At 39.9% G+C, this 18,853-nt stretch overlaps 1 protein-coding gene across 1 annotated transcript in view; it reads left to right on the top strand.

Annotated features, from left to right (window-relative positions):
• Positions 1-8,778: 8,778 nt before the first annotated feature.
• Positions 8,779-18,853, top strand: part of LIX1 (limb and CNS expressed 1) — a 47,553-nt gene continuing 37,478 nt past the window's right edge. The window contains exon 1 of the mRNA XM_046667941.1: positions 8,779-9,027. Within this exon, the coding sequence (XP_046523897.1) occupies positions 8,946-9,027 (82 nt within the window). The 5' untranslated portion in view covers positions 8,779-8,945. The remainder of the gene's footprint in view (positions 9,028-18,853) is intronic.

The following is an 18,853-nucleotide window of genomic DNA, read 5'->3' on the forward strand; positions in this document are numbered from 1 at the left end:
TGAGCAGAGGTTGAAGAGTTAGGGGTCAGGGGAGGTAGAAGATATGAGTGAAATGTTTTTTGTAATATTCTTAGCTGAGTGGGTCCAGAACATGTTTTCACTTCAACATTAACAAATACTGATTGCAGGGAAGAAAGAAAACACATGAGACATGGTTGCTCCCTCAAAGACTCTGTAATCCAGTGAGACGTGAAAATGGGTGCCTAAGTATATGGACCTGGTGATAGTCAAGTCTCCCTCGCTCAATAGGCTGGAAGAGTAAGGATATCACCGCTCCGAGAAATGGCCACTAGATGGCAGTGTCACCCCCCCAGTCACCAGATAGGATGTCCTTAAATTACTTGCATTTGTGATTATGATCTATCAAAGGAAATAACCACAGATTCTTTTCCAAGATTAAGACAGCAGATTCCCTTTCACCTTTGCAAAATTAATCTGGCTATTGCAAGACTTGTCATTATCTAATTCACTTTAATAATACCGATGCAAGAAAATATCAAAGCCAGTTCTCTTGAAAATTACTAATTTGGGAAGTATTTACATAGCTTTGAATTTTAGGTATGTCTTTAAATTCAGGTATTCATTTTTTATAATCTATCTACTTTAAAGCATTTTAATAGTAAAATGTTGAAGGTAGCTTAATAGAATCATAGAATGTTTATTTTGGGAGAGATTTTCTAAGAGTCTCAAGCAAATTAGGAATGAAACTATATGGCTTCATCCTACTCAGCTTTACTCAGTTGACTCAGTCCTCTTTTGGGTGCCTACTATGTTGAAAACTTACTACTGTTTGAGGAGCTTACAAAGCAAATAAACATAGTTCTTATCCTTAATCACCTAAGATGTCCTATGGGTCACAGAACAAATTAGTCAAATGCACAAATCTGAACAAATTATTCAGGGTTTAATCACAAGAATTGTTTTTAAAAGATGCTTTTGAGTAACGATCAATTAGAAATTAGAAAGTTTACCCTGTCAGACAAGATGTACCCCTCACATTTTAAAACATCAATAGTGAACAATGAGCAAAAAACAAAACTTAAGTTTATTACTAATGTAGTGAAGCTGCGTATTGTGATTGTTAACAAAACACTTTGAGTCTGGGAGTTCCTAATTTAAATCCTGTTCTACCACTTCCCAAACCTTCTGTAGCCTCTCTAACCTCACTTTTTTGTAAAAGTGAGGACATTTAATAGTGCCTGTCTCAGGGTGGTTGTGAAGTTCAAATGAAATAACACCTGAAAGGAGCTTAGCACGGTGCCTGATACACACCGTATGCGTAGTAAATATTGCTCAAATGACTTAAGGTTACCAAAAGGAAGATTACAGAGGAAGTTTTCCTATTGTCGAGATCACTGATAGTTCAGCAGTGTTCCTTTTGGCGCCCTGTTTTTATCAAGATGCACGGATATTTTGCTTCTAGCTTTGGATCCGTCTCCTTGGTGTTCACATTAAATAAGCCTTTCTCACAAGATGTGCAGTTTATAGTTGTGCTAACTCTGCGGTGTTGGTAGCCATTGGTCTGTTCTTTGGCAAACAGCTGCCTATCTTTGAGCTTTCATCAGAACCATAAAGATCTTCAAAGGGTACAAACGGAAGGTTAGTACAGCTCAAGACAATCATTCTTTTAGTCAAGTGCTCAGTAAATTTTCTGACAAAACACATTGTTGACTAATTAAAGAACTCGGCAGGTAAAGCTGCTACCTTGTGGTTTATCAGCCACTTCCACAGGATGGAGGGAGGAGCTCATTAGGTTCTCAGGGAGAGCGCCGCCCTGAGGTGTAGGCTTATTTGAGGTCACAGATTCTGTACTCTGGGTGGGCTGAGGCTCACTGTCTCCCTTGTTCTTCATGCCTTCTCACAACATCTTTGAGAGCTTCAGGCCATATCTTAACTTGACCTTGATTCACTTTATTGAGTACGTGCTGGAACGTCTTTTGCAACTGTATAAGACAGGATGTGGTATAGTTCAGCCGTGAGTTACATGGTTGAGTAATAACCAGGAGTGTGGGGATAACTCCAAAGCCTGCCACATTTGCGAAGGCTAATGTTACATTTTAAAGACTGAAAGTTTTTTTACCTTAATTTTGTAAATAATGACATTAATATTAATATTTTATATTACATTTAGAGTCAGATTATTGTAGGCTTAATTCCATAAACAGGAACGTGTCTCATAATACAAATAAAATAATATTATTTGGGACATGTGTCACAATATTATGTGCTTACATTTAAAAAAGAAGAGCACTTGAAATAAATGAATCAAAAAACAAACCATACTTGCTATAACTCTGCTATTGGTAAAAGGGATTTGACCTACATTAGGAAGAAAAATATATATGTTCACACATCAGTTGTCCAGGTGTTTGGTGGTATATAAAGCAATATCAGGGAAGGGAATACACAGATTTTTAAGATACAGTTTTCATGAGCAGAAAGCCTCTGCTGTATTTGGAGAGACGAGGAAACAACAATAACCTGACAGCACGAAGTAAACCATACTGAAGGGCCTGGTCCCGTTGATCTAGTGCTGAGGAAATTCCGAGGACAGTGGATCAGTGACAGGCCAGAGGGATTTGGTGAGTTCTGGGGAAGGGGGATTTGATTGGATAGATAGACTGAAAAGGATTTTGCAAAGAGAAAATCGTGCAGAAAATCCAAAAGACGAATGTACTGTGCTTGCTATACTATAGTGGGGAAAAGGGTGTTGTGCAGCAAAGGACCAAATTATAGATGATTTGGAAATATTTTTCAGCAAGTTTAACTTGATGTGTTAAGCAAAAGAGTGATTATAGGTTTTGGGCAGTGCAATAATTTGATTTTAGAGGGAGGCGGGAGGGGAACTAAGGGAAATTTGTCAGTGTTAGAGAATGGATTGGAAGGGATCTGGAATAGAATCCTATTATATTGTACTAGAGTTATAGAGTTTATGACCTTGTTTTTATTTTAGAGATGAGAAAACATCTTTAGATGTAAAATTACTTGCCCAAAGTCACATAGAGGGAATAAAGTTGGGAGTGAGTGGGAGGAAAAGATGGAGCTGCTACGTCCAGAAAGGTGAATATAGGAAAGCCAGTGTACTCAGGTGGTGTATCCAGCCCAGGGGTCTGTTCTGCAAGGTCACTAAGGACCACGAATGTTGACGTGTCTTCCTGGTGCCGTGGAGGTATGAGAGGAGACAGTCCTCACAGCCAGGTCCAGGCTTGGAGTCCTGTCCTCCACACAGTGTCCTCCCATTTTAGAAAACAAAGGGTTTTTTCCCATAATAAGCATTTTCATCTTCTCACAGGCCCAAGAAAACTTATCTCAATAGACCAGAGCCCTGAGTGGAACATTTCTGGCTTTTCATGGGGAGTGGGAGGGGAGCGGGGTGGTGCCGGGGGAGAGGTTCTTTTTCCTTGAGCTCAGGGCTGCAGAGGTACCTTGAGAGGATCAGAAACATCTATGATTCCCTAACTTGGTCTTTGTCCAGTTTTCAATTTGTGGAAAAGTAGACCCCCTTTCTATGCAGTTTCCTATTCTGCCTTCTTTAAACAAATTCTGAAAAGAAAGAATGTTTCTTCTGTGTCAGCAGCATGCATGCTAAGCGCAGTGCTCTGGTGATGACTGCATAGGAAATGAAATGGAAATTACAGTTTACAGTGTGAAATGGATGGCACAAGGCTTTTATCTTAATGTAAGCATATCCGCAAGTGCAGCCTGAATTGAATTAAGAGTATACTAATGATACAGCCTTTACAGGAAGCTTCATCTAAAATACATGGAGCTGTGAAATTACCGCCTTGCTTGAACCTAACAGCGCCTTCAACTAATCTCAGGTTTAAGTTAGTTGTTTATAACCAATAAATATTCTCCCTAGGTTTGTTTTCATCTAATATTATTAATTTCTGTCATGGTTTAGATTTTCATTTTAATTTGCTCATTATTGTTGCAAAGGTTTAAACATTCCATACAATTCATACCCTCAGAAAACGTGACTTTAAAGAAAAAAAGGTAGCTCCAGCCAGCGCGTGTCAGCCAGGCGTGTGTCCATCCCACAGCACGCCCCTTAGAGAAGACCTCATCTCTTCATTTGAGGAGTGGCTCAGAGATTCAACTGGAGTTCAGATCCCTCTCTTAGGATCAATCTGATCACTTTATAGCCACAACTTGTATAAAGTTTTTTCTGGAACACCCAACAAAACAAACACCTGCCCTGGACAGTTGGATCTGGTGGGGGCGGGGGAGGCGGTCTTGTGAGAAAATGCAAGGCGAGGGAGAGAAACCAATAGGTAGATAAACTTTTATGAAGGAGAAAATATTGTTGTAAAGGACATTGGCAAAATCCATTCCAAAAACAATCCTTTTCAAAATATATATTATGCTGGAAGTCAGCCAGCCACAGTTAAGCTAGTCAGTTCAGTTTTCACAGAACACATATCTCGTGACCCAAGGGCTTGGTGTAAATTTGAACATCCCAATTCTCCCTCCTAACTCTGAGTTTATCTGGAAGGTGTGAGAACTGTGAACTAGCAAAGCCTCCCCCCAGTGATACCTTTGGCCTCTCAAGTGTTTCTTGAAGAATCAATTTTACTTCTCTTTGGAGACCAAATTCCAATCAGGCCTGGGTAACTGGTTACATAAAACAGTCAAGATGACATGGGCTCATTTAGAATCCCAAATATATGCAAAAAAAACAGAAGGCCCAGATAAATGAGGAGTTTACTTTCATTGTGCTTTCTAGTAAGATTGTCCACTCTGACTGCCCTGGCAAGGATAAAGGGCAGCTCACTAGTGGTTTTTTCTGATGGGGAGGGAAGTTATTTCAGGAAAGCATTTTTTATAGGGTTCTATAACAATGATGAAATGTACATTCCTTTAATCTGTAGATGGGATATTAATTACTTTTCTAATTATTTGCTCCTGCAGTTCAACAGATTCATTCTTATTGATGATTTCCTAAATGTAGTGAAATATCGATGAACAAATATCTGAGATAAAGTTCTTTTATGTTGCCTGTGTTTTTAAACTTTTGTCTAGTAATAGGAAGTTGCCTTTCCAACTGACCCGCTCATAAGTACCTCGATTCCAACATCTCATTGGTCCCTTCCCAGCTGAGAGTAAACAAACTAACATTGAGCAGCCATTTCATTCCTGTTCCTTGTTCCTTCACAGTTGAGAGTAAACAAAGTTGATGCTAACCAGCCATTCATTCCTCCTCCTGGTCTCTTCGTAGTTAAGGCTTAAACAAAGCTGACACTGAACAGTCATCAGTCATTACCTCCGCAAAGTCAGTTTCCTCCTGGCCCTTGCCCTTCTTCGCCCTCCCACACACCCCCAGAAACCCTCTTGCACACAGCTCCAACCCTCTTCTGCCAATCCAGCGTTTAGGGCCTTCCAGGTCTCTCCACCCAGCTCCCATCAGAACCTGGAAGGAGCTGCTGTCAGTCATTTCCCATTGTTTTTATAAACCATTTGCTCTGTATTAATTTATTTAACTGCATGTCTCCAATTCTTTTTCATTTTATTTACTTTATCTTAAATTGTAAATTTTTAAGAAGGCATTAGCAGGTAAGTGAGGAAATTATTTCAGGGAAGATAATCTTCCTAAATCTGCATCAGCGTCCTCTCCCTCCCTCAGTCACCTGATTCCCTAGAAATGAGTATTTATAAGTTGGCTCAGGCTCAGTTACTGCAGGTCTAGTCCTTGGAGTCTGCATGCCTTGCACGGAAATCTTTCCGGACGTGGAGTCTGACCAACTTCACTGCAGCCTCACCTACAGGCCCGCTCTCCCCCTTCACCTCCCCAGCCTCCTCCTCCAGGGCAAGGCGGATTATGAAGTGGGGAGGCGAAGAGGGTGGTGGAGCTTCCTTCCTGTTTTCAACTAAAGATGATCCTTTGATGCATTTATGATGTTTTCCAACATTCTGGATGTTACTTCAATTGGTGGCCCCCGCCTCCTTATCATTTTTGTACCTGTAAAGAGCTGTTTAACAACAAAAATAAAACTGGAATGCTAGGAATGAATTTCCTTTTCCTTACCAGGAAAATTATTGTTTCCATAGACTGTTTTGTCACTTTGTGCATGAAATGGTGCAAAATATACCACCTTGATTTCTTATCTTCTCCAAGAGTTCTGTGCTCCCTGGGAGCTTGGTATGTGTGCTGTTGGCACTGAGCCTTCCTCTTGTACCATTGGGTGGTAAGTTTTGATCACTGAATATGTCAGTTGGATGCAATTTCTCATATTTCTGAGTTGTACTCTGACAGGATTTGTAAAACATCGTTTTGGTTTCACTATAGTCATCTACCCTTGTTTCCATACTTTGATTTTGCTTTTGGCATGTGCCTACAGATGGTTGAGGTTGACAGTGAAATCTAACGTGTGAACTGTAGAATCTGCACTCAAATAGACACACCGCACCGGGGTTTCTCAGGATCTTCTATCTCCATCAGATGCTTTCTACATCAAAGAGAGAGAGAGTGGTGAGAAACCGCAGAGTTGTTTTTCTAGACTGTCTCACAACAGCTCTTTAAGGTGAGAAGTCTTTATAGGCGGACAAGGGAGAAATGCATAAGCAAAGGTTTCAGAGACCTGCTGAAGGATTGGGCCTAATGATTAAGAGGAAAGTATACTATGAATCCAACTGGAATGTTGTATAATCCACCTTTCTAGAATTCTTTTTTTCATTTCTTAAAATATAACTCATTAAAGATGATGATTTTTTATGAAATTATCTTTGCAAAGCTGTTTTGGAGTTCTCTGAGCAGATGCTCATAATTTGCCTTCTTTAGAAAAGTCGTGTGTAGGTTGAAGATTAGTTTTCTTAACGAATTCTTACCTTTCATTTTGGTTAGCATTAGTGGTAGCTTTGAATTCACCCTATTAATTTTTCTCTCTCGTATTGATGAATGGCTATAAGATTGTGGGAATAGAAGCAATTTGTTTGAAGACCAGTCCAGCTTACAGGAAATAAATATATGACTTTTCAAAAGGCTAGAAAATGTGTGATAATATTTGTGCCCAATAGCCATAGAATCATAAATGTTAGATATGAAAGAGAGCATCCAGTTCAACCCCCTAGTTTTCTAGATGAGGACTCTGAGCCCAGAGAAGATGAGTGACTTCTTCAAAGTCATACAGATAACAAAACTCAAATCCTAGTTCCTACTAATCCCAAATTCAGTATTCCTTTGACCACATTACACAACCAAAATATTTTTATGTACCACTGGAATTAAATTTAAGCCTATAAAAAGTCCATTTATTGATCTTAGCATCAGATGATTCCATCAGATGGTTCAATCATTTCTAATTTTTCTGTTTTTATATTGAAAATTCCATATTATTTTTCTTGTTTCTTGAATGGGAACTTTAAATATCTTGGTTTCCAATTCAATATCACACTAAAAGTACTTGCATTCATTTCTACTTTGTGCCTAATCAGTGTATAATAGTTTTTTGGTCTACAAAGCATCTAGTTTCTCTTCTAAATTATAAACTCCTGGATGGCAAGGACATTGACGATTTCCTGTTTGGCACAGCCCATGTAAAGTACACTTTGGGACCCTAAATAAGTATCTTAACATGAAGGGCCGCTTCTTTCAAGTCCTTTTTTATAGTAATATCTTTGCATTCTGGGGCAGCCCCACGTCTCTGTTGTGTGCAGCACATACTCTCTGTGGGCATTTTCTAAGTGATAGTCGTTATAATAGGAATTATTATTACAGCCCCATTTCTTCTGTTTCCTTTTATTAATTCCACCATTCTACCAACTAGCTGAAGAAGCTCATCACATGGAAAATATTTTATTTTTATATAGTCTTTAAAGGACTGGTTTTAGTTAATCACATAATACAACATAATTATGGAATCTGACAATTGGAAAGCAACCTCTTGTGCCTACCCTGGAGAAATTTTTAAATAAAAATAAAGAAGTCCTCAACAAGCCTTCAACATCTAATGTAGGTTACAGCCATTGAAATCAGTTCTTTTATATCTGGTATAAATCTTTATGACTGCAGCAGAGTCCGGTGACTTACATTGACGTCTCCTGTGGAAAGGCCATCTAACGTTGCTGTGAGTGCTGTGAGTGCTGTAGGACATAGGTAGGACAAGAATCTCTGTTTTCTTAAGATCTTTTAATAACTCCTTACAGTCTTTTGAAAAATATATTTTTGCTTCTCTTGAAATTTTTAATACAAAGAATTATCATGAAAGCAAAGGAAGTGAATGATAATCAGAATTCATTAAAGTCAATCTTGGGAATGATTTGCCTTGAAGGATAAAAAGCGAAACAAATGTTCCCAGGCGAGGCGAAAGACAGTCTACGAGGTTTGCTTGCCACTGCCCATCAGAAGCGGGGGAAAAGATTTAAAACTTGGCTCCCAAAGAGATGCTCCTGAATCCAAATAGAAGGCACAATCTGATGCCTGGCTACATCCACAATCTTTATAGCACTTCTTTACCAAAGAAGAATTTAAACTATTCTGATTCTGAGCTTGAAACTCCTTTTTCACTAAGGAAATTTCCTTAAGAAATAACCTTCTTGACTTTATATACCCGAAGACAGTACATGTGAAGATGGGAAACCAAAAGAAATATCCAAGTCAAAGAGCAGTGCGCCATTCAGGCAGAATCTGGAGGAGAGGAAAGCTATTCCCTGATTAGCGAGCTTTCCCCGCTAGCCTGTAGGTGGGTGTATTTAACAGAAGAAAGCAATGGGAACCGCCTGTCAGCCAGCCTTTAGAGCTAATTAGCTCAGCATACAACAAAGATAAGTGAGCCGGGGAGGAGGGCCCCCTGAGGGGTCTTCAGATTCTGGGAAATGTCTGATTGGCAGATGTTAAAAGGGATTCTTCAGTAATCCTGTGCATCAATGAGCTGCACAAATTCAGTCCAGGACTGCAAGGATTCAGGCATGAGGACGCTGTGCAGCAGGCTCGCACAGGCAGACCCAAGATGGACAGAACCTTGGAATCCCTGAGACACATCATTGCCCAAGTGTTGCCTCACAGAGACCCGGCTCTAGTCTTCAAAGACTGTAAGTACTGAAGGGGAAAAAGTTTTTTGACTCTTTTAGAAACTAGTGCTAAACGTCTAGTCACATCCTATTTAAGTATGATTTCTCCTAAATCTCTGTAGTCGTGTGCCGCGGTCTAAGTGATATTTAACTTGCTCCTGACTTCAGTCAGGAGAATGATTGCATTTCACCTCCGGGCATTAGTCGCTGGGTTATTTTGTCAGTGATACATCTTGCTAATCGTTTAGAAGTCTCTTAAAATCTAGGACTCGCCCAAAACTTAATGAACTTTTCCAGAAGCTTTCTTAAATAAAGCAAGGTTGATTGGTACTCAGATCAAAACTAAAAGTAACTTGAATATGATAATAAAGTATATCTATGTTTTAACTTGTTTAATCCACCATAACGTATATTAATGTTAAATCAAGTATTGTGTTTGTCTGACAATTTTGGCTGTAAGCAAGTTAACAGTAAATGACCACTGAGCTCTTAAATTTTGATAAATTGTAACACTTTGGTTAAAAGGCCAATAAAATTAGATGTCTTTCACCTCTGCAATACCCTCCCCCACCAAAAATCTAAACGGCTTATGGCAAAAGTTATTTCAAAATCTTTTTTTTAGTGATTATGAAAAATAATTCAATCAGGCTTTCCAATTCTAGCAATACCATTAAACCATTTGTCATGTAACTTCGTTTCTGGAACCAATTTGATTTCCTGCTGCTGCAAAACAGACTATCTTCACGTTGTATCTTATCTACAGTGGGTTTCATATTACAAAGGGCTTCTGAAATAGAACTTTGCGAGGGAGCTGCCCAAAAGGTAAAATGCACATGGCATTTTTTTTCCACTTCAATAAGTTACAGCTTTCTTCTTTGTGAATCTCGTTATGTTTGTCTCCATCAAAACATCAATGGTTTGGATTTTTGCTTTCTGATTGCTGAATAATGTTAGTTTCCAGATGTCCTTTTAGTTTATATTTCTCATATGTATGATGAAGAAAAAGAAATGTTAGGCCATTTGATTCTATAAAATTTTCTTTATGGAAATTAAATTGTAAGCAATCTGCCCTCTAAGCATAAAATGAAAGCCCTTCTTTCTTTCTTTCTTTCTTTCAAATACTGTCTTCAAGCATGTGTCAATAACTATGTTAAAACTAATAAAAGTCGCTCCCTCCCCCGTCTGGCCTGGAGTCTATTCAGGTTTGGTATGTTTCTTTAAGTGAAAAGGGAAGGAAAGAATGTCTCTCTCCTACAATAGCGCTGAATTCACTGGTGGAGGGTGAAAGGGCTCCTGACCTCCCCAAGGCTTTGGATAAATTGCATAGGGCCAGGGGTCTTGTGCTGACGCTCTGGAGAGTGGGAGCAGTAAAAAGAAACAGAGGGGAAATTTTTCAGAGTTCATTGTGAATTTAAGAAGTTTAATCTGAAATTACATGGCCCACTCTTTAGGCTGAACTAAATCCCAGCAATTGTTTACAGTCTAGCAGAGAGAATAAAATAGAAAAAGGTTAAAATAAAGCATACATTGTGTTCTATTATCCAGACCTTTGCAGGAACTCTTTCATATGGAAAAACAAAGAGGTGCCAAATTTTATATATTTCATTCATTAACATAGAACCTAAATTTGATCAGATAGTGTTGCCTGCTTACCCCAGAATGGGTCGCCACTCACCAAATGCTTGCATGGCTTCCTAGGTGTGAATATTCAACTGCTGATCCTCTCCCTTCAGATGTTTCTAATCTGAAAAGTGACTAAATGAAAGTAAGCCAAATGGCAAATTTCTGTACCAGGGATTTTTAGAACATCAAAACATCCAATCCCTCACCATCTTCAAGGGGTAAATGGGAACAGGCTTACTTCCTTTCTGGGGCAGGGCATCAAAAGTCTGCCTGGGGGCTACGCCATGCCTTAGCAACCTGTCGTGCACTTGCCAGAGTTTAGCATGTGGACTCATTTTCCTTGGCACACCCATAAGTTGCTGCCACCACTCTCTGTTTTACACAGCCTGTAAAAAGCTGTCACTAGCCTCCTCTACTTTTAGTCACTCCTGGCTCCTCTTTCCCCACCTCAATCCAGTCTCTTCCCGGCACAAGGAAAGGTCTCAGCACTTGCGCACATCACTGCCAATTCCTTAGGAAAAACTGCTGCCTTGCTTTCCCGCAAGGTGAAAAGCCAATTCACGAATTTTTAAAACTCAGCACAGTTGAACAAAGGAAGATTAAAAAAACACTCAAAGTGTTTTTCTAAATTTTTCTTCTATAAATGCAAAGGCAGTTTTTTCTCTCTTCATTCTTTGGAAACCCGTAATACAGCGGATGTCAATAATCATTTGATTAATTTGTTCTCCTCAGTTGGCTTTTGATTTGTTTAAAAAGAAGCAATAGTAAATTGAATTTTTCTCTTCCAGTTGGTCAGGAAAAGCACCCAGAGAGTTTTCTGGTCTGAGACTGATGCGCATGGGGATAGTTACATTCATTTAAGAAAATAAGGTTTGAATGCTTTTCTCAGCCAAGGAGGCCCTCCAAGTGGTGTTTTGCAATGCATTAAATCCCTCATTTGTTTTAGACAAAGGTGTTCATCTGGCAACAGTTGGGATTTGTTTTTTATTTTCTTTCTTGGAGGGAAATGAATTCCATGACAATTTTTTTCCCTATTCCCTATTTCACATTTCAAACGAAAACTAATGGAAAGACATTTTAAGTAGGGTTGGCTCTCAATTTGAAGTTTGCTCATCTAAGCTGACACCGGACTGGTCTCTGCTAGCTAAACATCTCCATTTTGTAACAAGGGGTGCCGGGAGTCTCCACACCACCAGACAGGATCTCTCTGCAGAGAAATGAAGGCGCATCTCATGTGGCCTTCCATTCCTGGCTTTGTGCAGCATCCAATTTCTTCTCATGTGTCATGTGTCACAACCAAAGATGAGCTATCCTAAAAGCAGCCCCTGTCAGCTCTTCTGAGAGTACATGTGTGAGCTTACCATTTGTTTACCACTGTTTGACAGTTTCTCACATGCTTTCTCAAAGGAGATCACCACGTGATTTCAAGATGGCCACATTTCAGATTCCACTCTGAGTGTTAACGCTTCAAATTACAAGAGCATAATATGCTTATCTGCCGTCTTTGGCCTCGTCCTTCGTCCATTCATGGTTATGCAAGGATGCCAAATCCTCATCACGTGATGACAGACACTATGCTAGGAGCATTCATTCTTCACAGTAAGCCAGTAATGCAGGTACCATTGTTATTTACAGGTGAGGGGACCAAGGCTTATGGAGGTTAAGGTGACTTGCCAAGGTCACACAGCTAGTAAGTGATAGAGCCAGGTTTCAAATTCTATCTTCCAACTCCTCACCTTTAGCCACTACAAGACATTGCCTCTCAGAGGCGTTACATTACCATGTCATTCATGCTGTCATGGCAGTATCTGTTAGGAAAACAGAGGGAGATTGAAATTAACCCTTCTGGGAGTGTGGAGGGAACCTGTGAAATAGGCACATTTGAACAGCAGTGTGATAGGAGGGGGAGAGGGGAAGGGCATTTGTGAGGAGAGAGAATAGCTCGTCCAAACGCAGACCAGGCAACACAAGAATAACGCACAGGGGGAGGTGAAGACAAGGCTGAGAAGGCAGGTGGAGTCACGCTGAAGTGCAGGCAAGAGGGAGCCACTGGAGTTAACAGTGATCCTAGATTAGTTCTGGAAGTTTATGGCCTTATGTTGCATTGGGGAAAAGATTATATTGACATCTGTTGGAGGTACATTTCCTGATACTAAGTTGGGGAGAATTGCAGCTTTTTCACAGCAAGAATCCTTTTGCCCATTCAGGCAAGATGCAAGATTTGTGAATGTAAACAAGCCCATAGGGAGAAACCACTTTTACTAACTGAAGTGCAAGATCAAGGCAAATTTTCTCAAACAGATTGTTAAAAACCTACCTTAGCTGTCACTAAAACCATGAGAATGTGTTGGTTTCTAGCATTGACTTATAAAGTGACATGTTAGATTTCACTAATATGTTCCCTCAAATTTTATAATTAAAAAAAAATATGGAAACTTTACTAAACATTGCATAAATAGAGGTAAATTTCTCACATATGTGAGGTGCATTAACTCTTCCATTTGGGGAAACATTTTTCTGCATCATCAGATAGGTGAATACTTCAAAAAGTACATTTTTACCTGTTGGAAATATTGGACCAGACTATATAGCTATTAAAAATATCTTAGTTATCATGAATGTGGCTGTATGCAATACGAGAGAGCAAAAATCCTCAAGAGTCAAGTATTTTCTCCATGCTTTTTAGTGCGGTTATCTGAAATCAATAAATTTGATGATACATTTATGGTTTTTGCTTTTCACAGAAAGGAATAGAGTAGGATGTAAGGGATGAAGGTACTTGTGCAGTAAAATCACTACACGTATTGCATTGCAGTCCACCACGGAAAGTGGGCCTGACAGAATATGGTCAAAAAAACCTGCTGCTGCTCGATAGCTCATTTTGGATTAATGATTGCATCTTAATTACAATCATTTTAACTCTGATAATTTTAGCATCTAAACTGTGGATGTCTGCTCTGCTGAAGCCTATTCAAATGCTAATTTTACTTAATTTATTACAGGATACAACTATTTTTATTTGCATTTATACTAGGGGAAAAATGCAGATTTCTGTTCAGCTATCACTGGCATAAGCACTGTTCTCTTGTTTTTTCCAGTAAGTATACATTTGGCAGAGTTTAAATTCTGAAAGGCTCAGCCCCAGGGTAAAATTTTTCAAAATGGAAAAGAATAGATGGCTTCTTTTTTTTCTTTTTCTTTTCTTTCTTTTCTTTTTTTTTTTTTTTTGAGGAAGATTAGTTCTGAACTAGCATCTGCCTCCAATCCTCCTCTTTTTGCTGTGGAAGACTGGCCCAGAGCTAACATCCATGCCCATCTTCCTCCACTTCATATGTGGGATGCCTGCCACAGCATGGCTTGACATGCAGTGTGTAGGTCCGCACCCAGGATCCGAACTGGCGAACCCGGGCCACCAAAGCGGAACATGCAAACTAAAGCCCTGAGAAAATAAGTGGCTTCTTGATCACTTAATGGCCATATCTGTCCTAACACGTTTATTCCCTAATGTATAAATAATATTTAAAACATCAAAATAAAATATGATTTACACCCCTCCTGTGATCAAATCTGATGCCTCTTCGTGGTCTGCTGTCTCATCTCACCATAGGCTTTTTTTTGATAGTTAAGATTTGTTAGCCTGAACCCAACTTTAACAACTTCTGAAACTCGTGTGTTAAGTTACAGCCCATAATAGGATACAGCTGCACAAGGGTGAGTTTTTAAGTTATGATTTTTCTGTTTAAATGATACGGTTTTACTGATTATGTGCTACAGATTGATTTAAGAAATATAAGACAACTTTAGAAGCCTTTCATAAAAGAATCTTCTTTATTTAATACATTTCACATTGAAGTTTTAACCCCAAAGGCTCTTCTTTCTTTTCCTCCATGTTCAAATGCTCACATAAGTTTAGTCTATCCAGGTGGTTAAAACAATCCTATTTTAAAAGAAAAAAAAAAAAGAATCCTATGGAAAGTTCAATATTGACAAAATAGGTCATTGTTACACTTCCTGTAGTTCTCTATATTCACTCTCTGGTGTCCATGGAATGCTGTTTGAATTATGGTTTTGCTTTTTTTTTCCCTGCTGCGTTGATAATCACTTGATCCCCATTTTGATCTCATCTCTTTAGGCAGCTGTGGGAACCCGTCATTTAGTCACCACTCCTTTGGCAAGTATGGCCTGTACTATGTAGTTTACATTTCTCTCATGTGGCTCCACACTATGAATTATGGTTTCATGGACATGTTTTTGTCCACACCTAAGTTGGAAGTCCCAGGAGGGCAAAGCCATGCCTTGCACTTCTACGTAAGCGCCAGGGTGCCCCTGACAGCACCGGGCACCTAGCAGGTACACAACAGACGTTTCTTGATTGCTGATTGGTTGATTTTCTCCCTCACAAAAAGGGGGGAAGATTTTTCTCATTGTTAAGTGTTCTGCTTCAGGATGAAATAACCTGTACCGGGACCTTCTAAGCCATCATCCACTGACACCTTAATCACCACCTAATTGCATGCAGGGTTAAGTTGACAGCCAGATGAGACAGGAGGGAGCTTGGAGGAAGAAGGGGTTCTGAAAATAAACACAGCCCCGCAGGCAACCTCCCCAAAGCACTGCCTCCAGTTGGCCTTGGTGGACCAGCCTGAGTTATCCTGTACACCACTCTGGCACAGTGACTTAGATTGCCAGTCCTTATCCTCAGGTTCTACCCTCGACTCTGGCTCCCCAAAGGCCGTGTACCATGCTCTTTTGGGCCAGACTCTGTCTGTGCCTTGTATGTAAACCCTAGTGAGGTAGCTGTGGCAGGGCGGTGAAGAGCTTTCTTATGTTGACTGTTCCCAGGGACAGTGTGTTACATGCCTAAAGCCACATTGGCACAGATTTGACCCTTTCAAACAAACAGAGCTGGTCAGTAAAGCAACCGGTGTTTGCTTTTTCTTTTCGAATGCTTGGCTGGTTATCTAAAATCAACAGTCCTACAAAGTCTCTTCAATACAGTGCGATGTCTGTGCCCGGTGGAACGTGGGAAAGATACATATTTCCTAATTGGTTAAATAGACTACATCAGGTTTTTCTTTTACGTAGCTTTTGTGATTGGATGACATCGTCTGACCCGTGGTGAACACATATCCCACAGGGGAACTCGGGCGCGATGCTACTGCTGCTGCTGCTGTTTAATTTGGGTATACTTAATGACCCTTTATTTCCTTTTGTCTGTGTGATGCCCTCTTGCTCCTTGTATTCTCTGCCCTCTGCCTTCTTAAAAAAATCACCCTGTACTTCCAAAGATATAAAAAATAAGTGTTATTAAAGTTCTCCCCAAATGATTTACAGTTTAGCAATTTTAAATCGTAAAGGTGAAAATTAAACCAAAAAGCACGATACACTTTTGGCATATTTTGGAGAATCTCCCAAGAGGTAAACTTTGTAAAACAACTCAAAGGATCATAATTCCCTCAGGAAAAGTGTTCAGGGTAGAGGATGGGGACCAGACCCAAAGGGAAAAAAAGCAAACAAAAGAAGAAACGCAACCAGCTTCCCCCAAAAGCTGCTGAAGGAGCTAGACACTGACTCTGGAGCTTTACTAAAAGAAAGTTCCTCTACTGGGAACAAAGCAAGGCTCCAAGCTGTCTCAGGCCTGCTGTGCGGCTGTGGCTACCTTTGACAGAGTGTCTACACAAAAAGAAAAGAGGCCCAAGAGTCCTCCATATTGTACCCTACACACAGGCCATGTCAGCAAGGTTCTTAAATTAGCCTGATCAAAACTTGGCAAAGCCTGAGGATGGTTATAAATAATTAGACAGCTGGTTCTGTTGGTCAATGTCCTGGAGTTCGCCAAGCCAAGCATAAGACCCAAAGGTACCCCACTTTGCAACCCATTTTGCATGAATGGCAAATTGATATCATTCCTTGAGCTTGCCTCTTAAATTATTTGGGGGTCCTTTTCCTCAACAAAATTAGGAAATCACATTGGCAAGAACAAGTTGAACATGATTGAATTGCTAGAACAGAAAATATTAATTAACTTTATTTTAAAATATCACCTGTTAAGGCTAATTTATTTAAAGATTATATTAAAATATTATACAACATAAATCCATCTGTTTGGAGGCAGAGAATCTATTTGAAAATATGTTAATCATCTTGGAAGCCTCTTAATGATTTATTCTTACATGGTAGCCCTTCCAATTTGTCTTTAATTGTTTCTGGCAAAGGAAATTTTACCCAACTAGAATTTTTTTCTCATGTAAGGCATAAAGAAATTGGTTCTTTTTTTGATAGATTTATAACATACTTTTAAGATCTCCTTTGCTGACAAATGTCTCTCTTTCATTCGAGACTTTTCTCATATTAGATAATTGAACTGAGCAATGAACTACAACACTTCTATTTTCCTGAAGCATAAGCAGCCTTTAAACATTGATTTAAAATAAAAGTTAGCTCCTTTCTGTAGTTTTTGCTAGGTCTATTTCCTTTAGTATCCATTAGAAAGTGAAAAATTGGGACAAACATCCATGTTTCCAGATTTTTGAGACATGTAGCATCTCATGCATTTATTTTCTGGCTGTTATGAAGCTTTGACTACCAGTGAATGATGTCAAAAGAGCTTTCTCTTTCCCATCACTGAACTCTTCATATATTTTGGAAATAAATTAAATAGCACAATGTGTACAATTAGAGAATTTTCAGATGCAGACTATTTTTAGAATGTTTAATGATATGGTTTCCAATCCAGGAGCAGTTTCAAAGATGCAATAAAGCAAGCATATAATCATGCCTTTTCCTTTCTTCCTTCACCCTATCTAACCACAAATAATAGCTGGCACTTTAGTGCTTACTACGTGTGAAGCTCTAGTCTGAGCATTTTCCATTTTAAGCCTTACAGCAACCCTGTGGGGTAAGTGCTGTGTTTCACAGATAGCGCTGGAGCAGTCAGGTACGTATCTTACAGTGGTAGAGACAAGATTCAAACCTAGGCTTTCTGGCTCCAGAGTCCATGTTTGAACCAGGAAGTAAACTGCATGCCTGTTGATAAAATGTGGAGAGACAAGATACAATATACATTTTATTGTGTTTGAACCAGTGCCTGTGTTTGAGGACTCTTCGATAACATACTATAATCCATGGGGCATTTACATCCTCTACGTCTCAGAATTCCCATATGAAAACATAGATCACGTGTCCCTATTGGCAGCTCCATCATAGCCAATCTGTGAAAATGACAAGCTCTGACATTTTAGGATAAAAGCCCTCTCAGTGTCTAGGGGTTTTTTTGTTTTGTTTTGTTTTGTTTTTGGGGAGGAAGATTTGCCCTGAGCTAACATCTGTTGCCAATCTTCCTCTATTTTGCATGCGTGGGATGCCACCTCAGCATGGCTTGATGAGAGGTGTGTGAATCCCCAGCCACCAAAGCAGAGCACACAAACTTAACCACTACACCACCGGGCCGGCCCCAAGTATCCAGTTATTGATATCCTTCTCTGAAGGGGCTTAGTGCCACTTCCAGGCTACAGAAGGCGCACTCTCCTACGTGCTGCAGCTCCTACCCCCTTCTCATAGATTTTTCTTCCCCAGTTCCTCCCAAAGAAACATTCTCCTTGGGCTCACCCAGATGCACAAGGGCACCTGCACTTTCCCTCCAAGAGTCTGGGCCCTTCATTTTCATGGATGGAGCTACCACAGGCAGCATGGCACCTTAGGCAAGGACAAAGGATGAGGGGTTCTGAGCTCCTGCCCTTTTTTCCCACTTGGGTAAAGCTGGGGCACCAGGACAATGGGATTGATTTCCAATTATTAAAAGAAGCTCAGTCCCCTTACCCTGTCTCTTGTCAAATCATACTCCCTTCCTAACAGCACCTTTTCCTATGGCTCCCTTACACAATTCCATGGCTGAGGCATTGTCATCTTTCTTAGTCTTTTTGTCAAATGCCACCCTTACTCCTGTGGGAGCACAACTTCTGTCCTTTCCCCCATCCCAGTCTAAATCTCACTCCTCTGAGGTGGCTCAGCTTAGACCCTTGCTGACTTGCAGATGACTGCCTTATTGCTGTATTCTCACGTGACCGAGAGAAGAAGTTCTGGTGCCTCTTTCTGTTCTTATAAGGGCACTGATCCCTTCATGGGGGTCCACTCACATGACCTCAACTAAACCAAATTACCTCCCAAAGGCCCCACCTCCTAATAGCATCATATTGGAGATTAGGGTTTCGACATATGAACAGGG

This window comes from Equus quagga, chromosome 7 (genome assembly GCF_021613505.1).
Source record: "Equus quagga isolate Etosha38 chromosome 7, UCLA_HA_Equagga_1.0, whole genome shotgun sequence".
In the NCBI taxonomy this organism is placed as follows: Eukaryota; Metazoa; Chordata; class Mammalia; order Perissodactyla; family Equidae; genus Equus; species Equus quagga.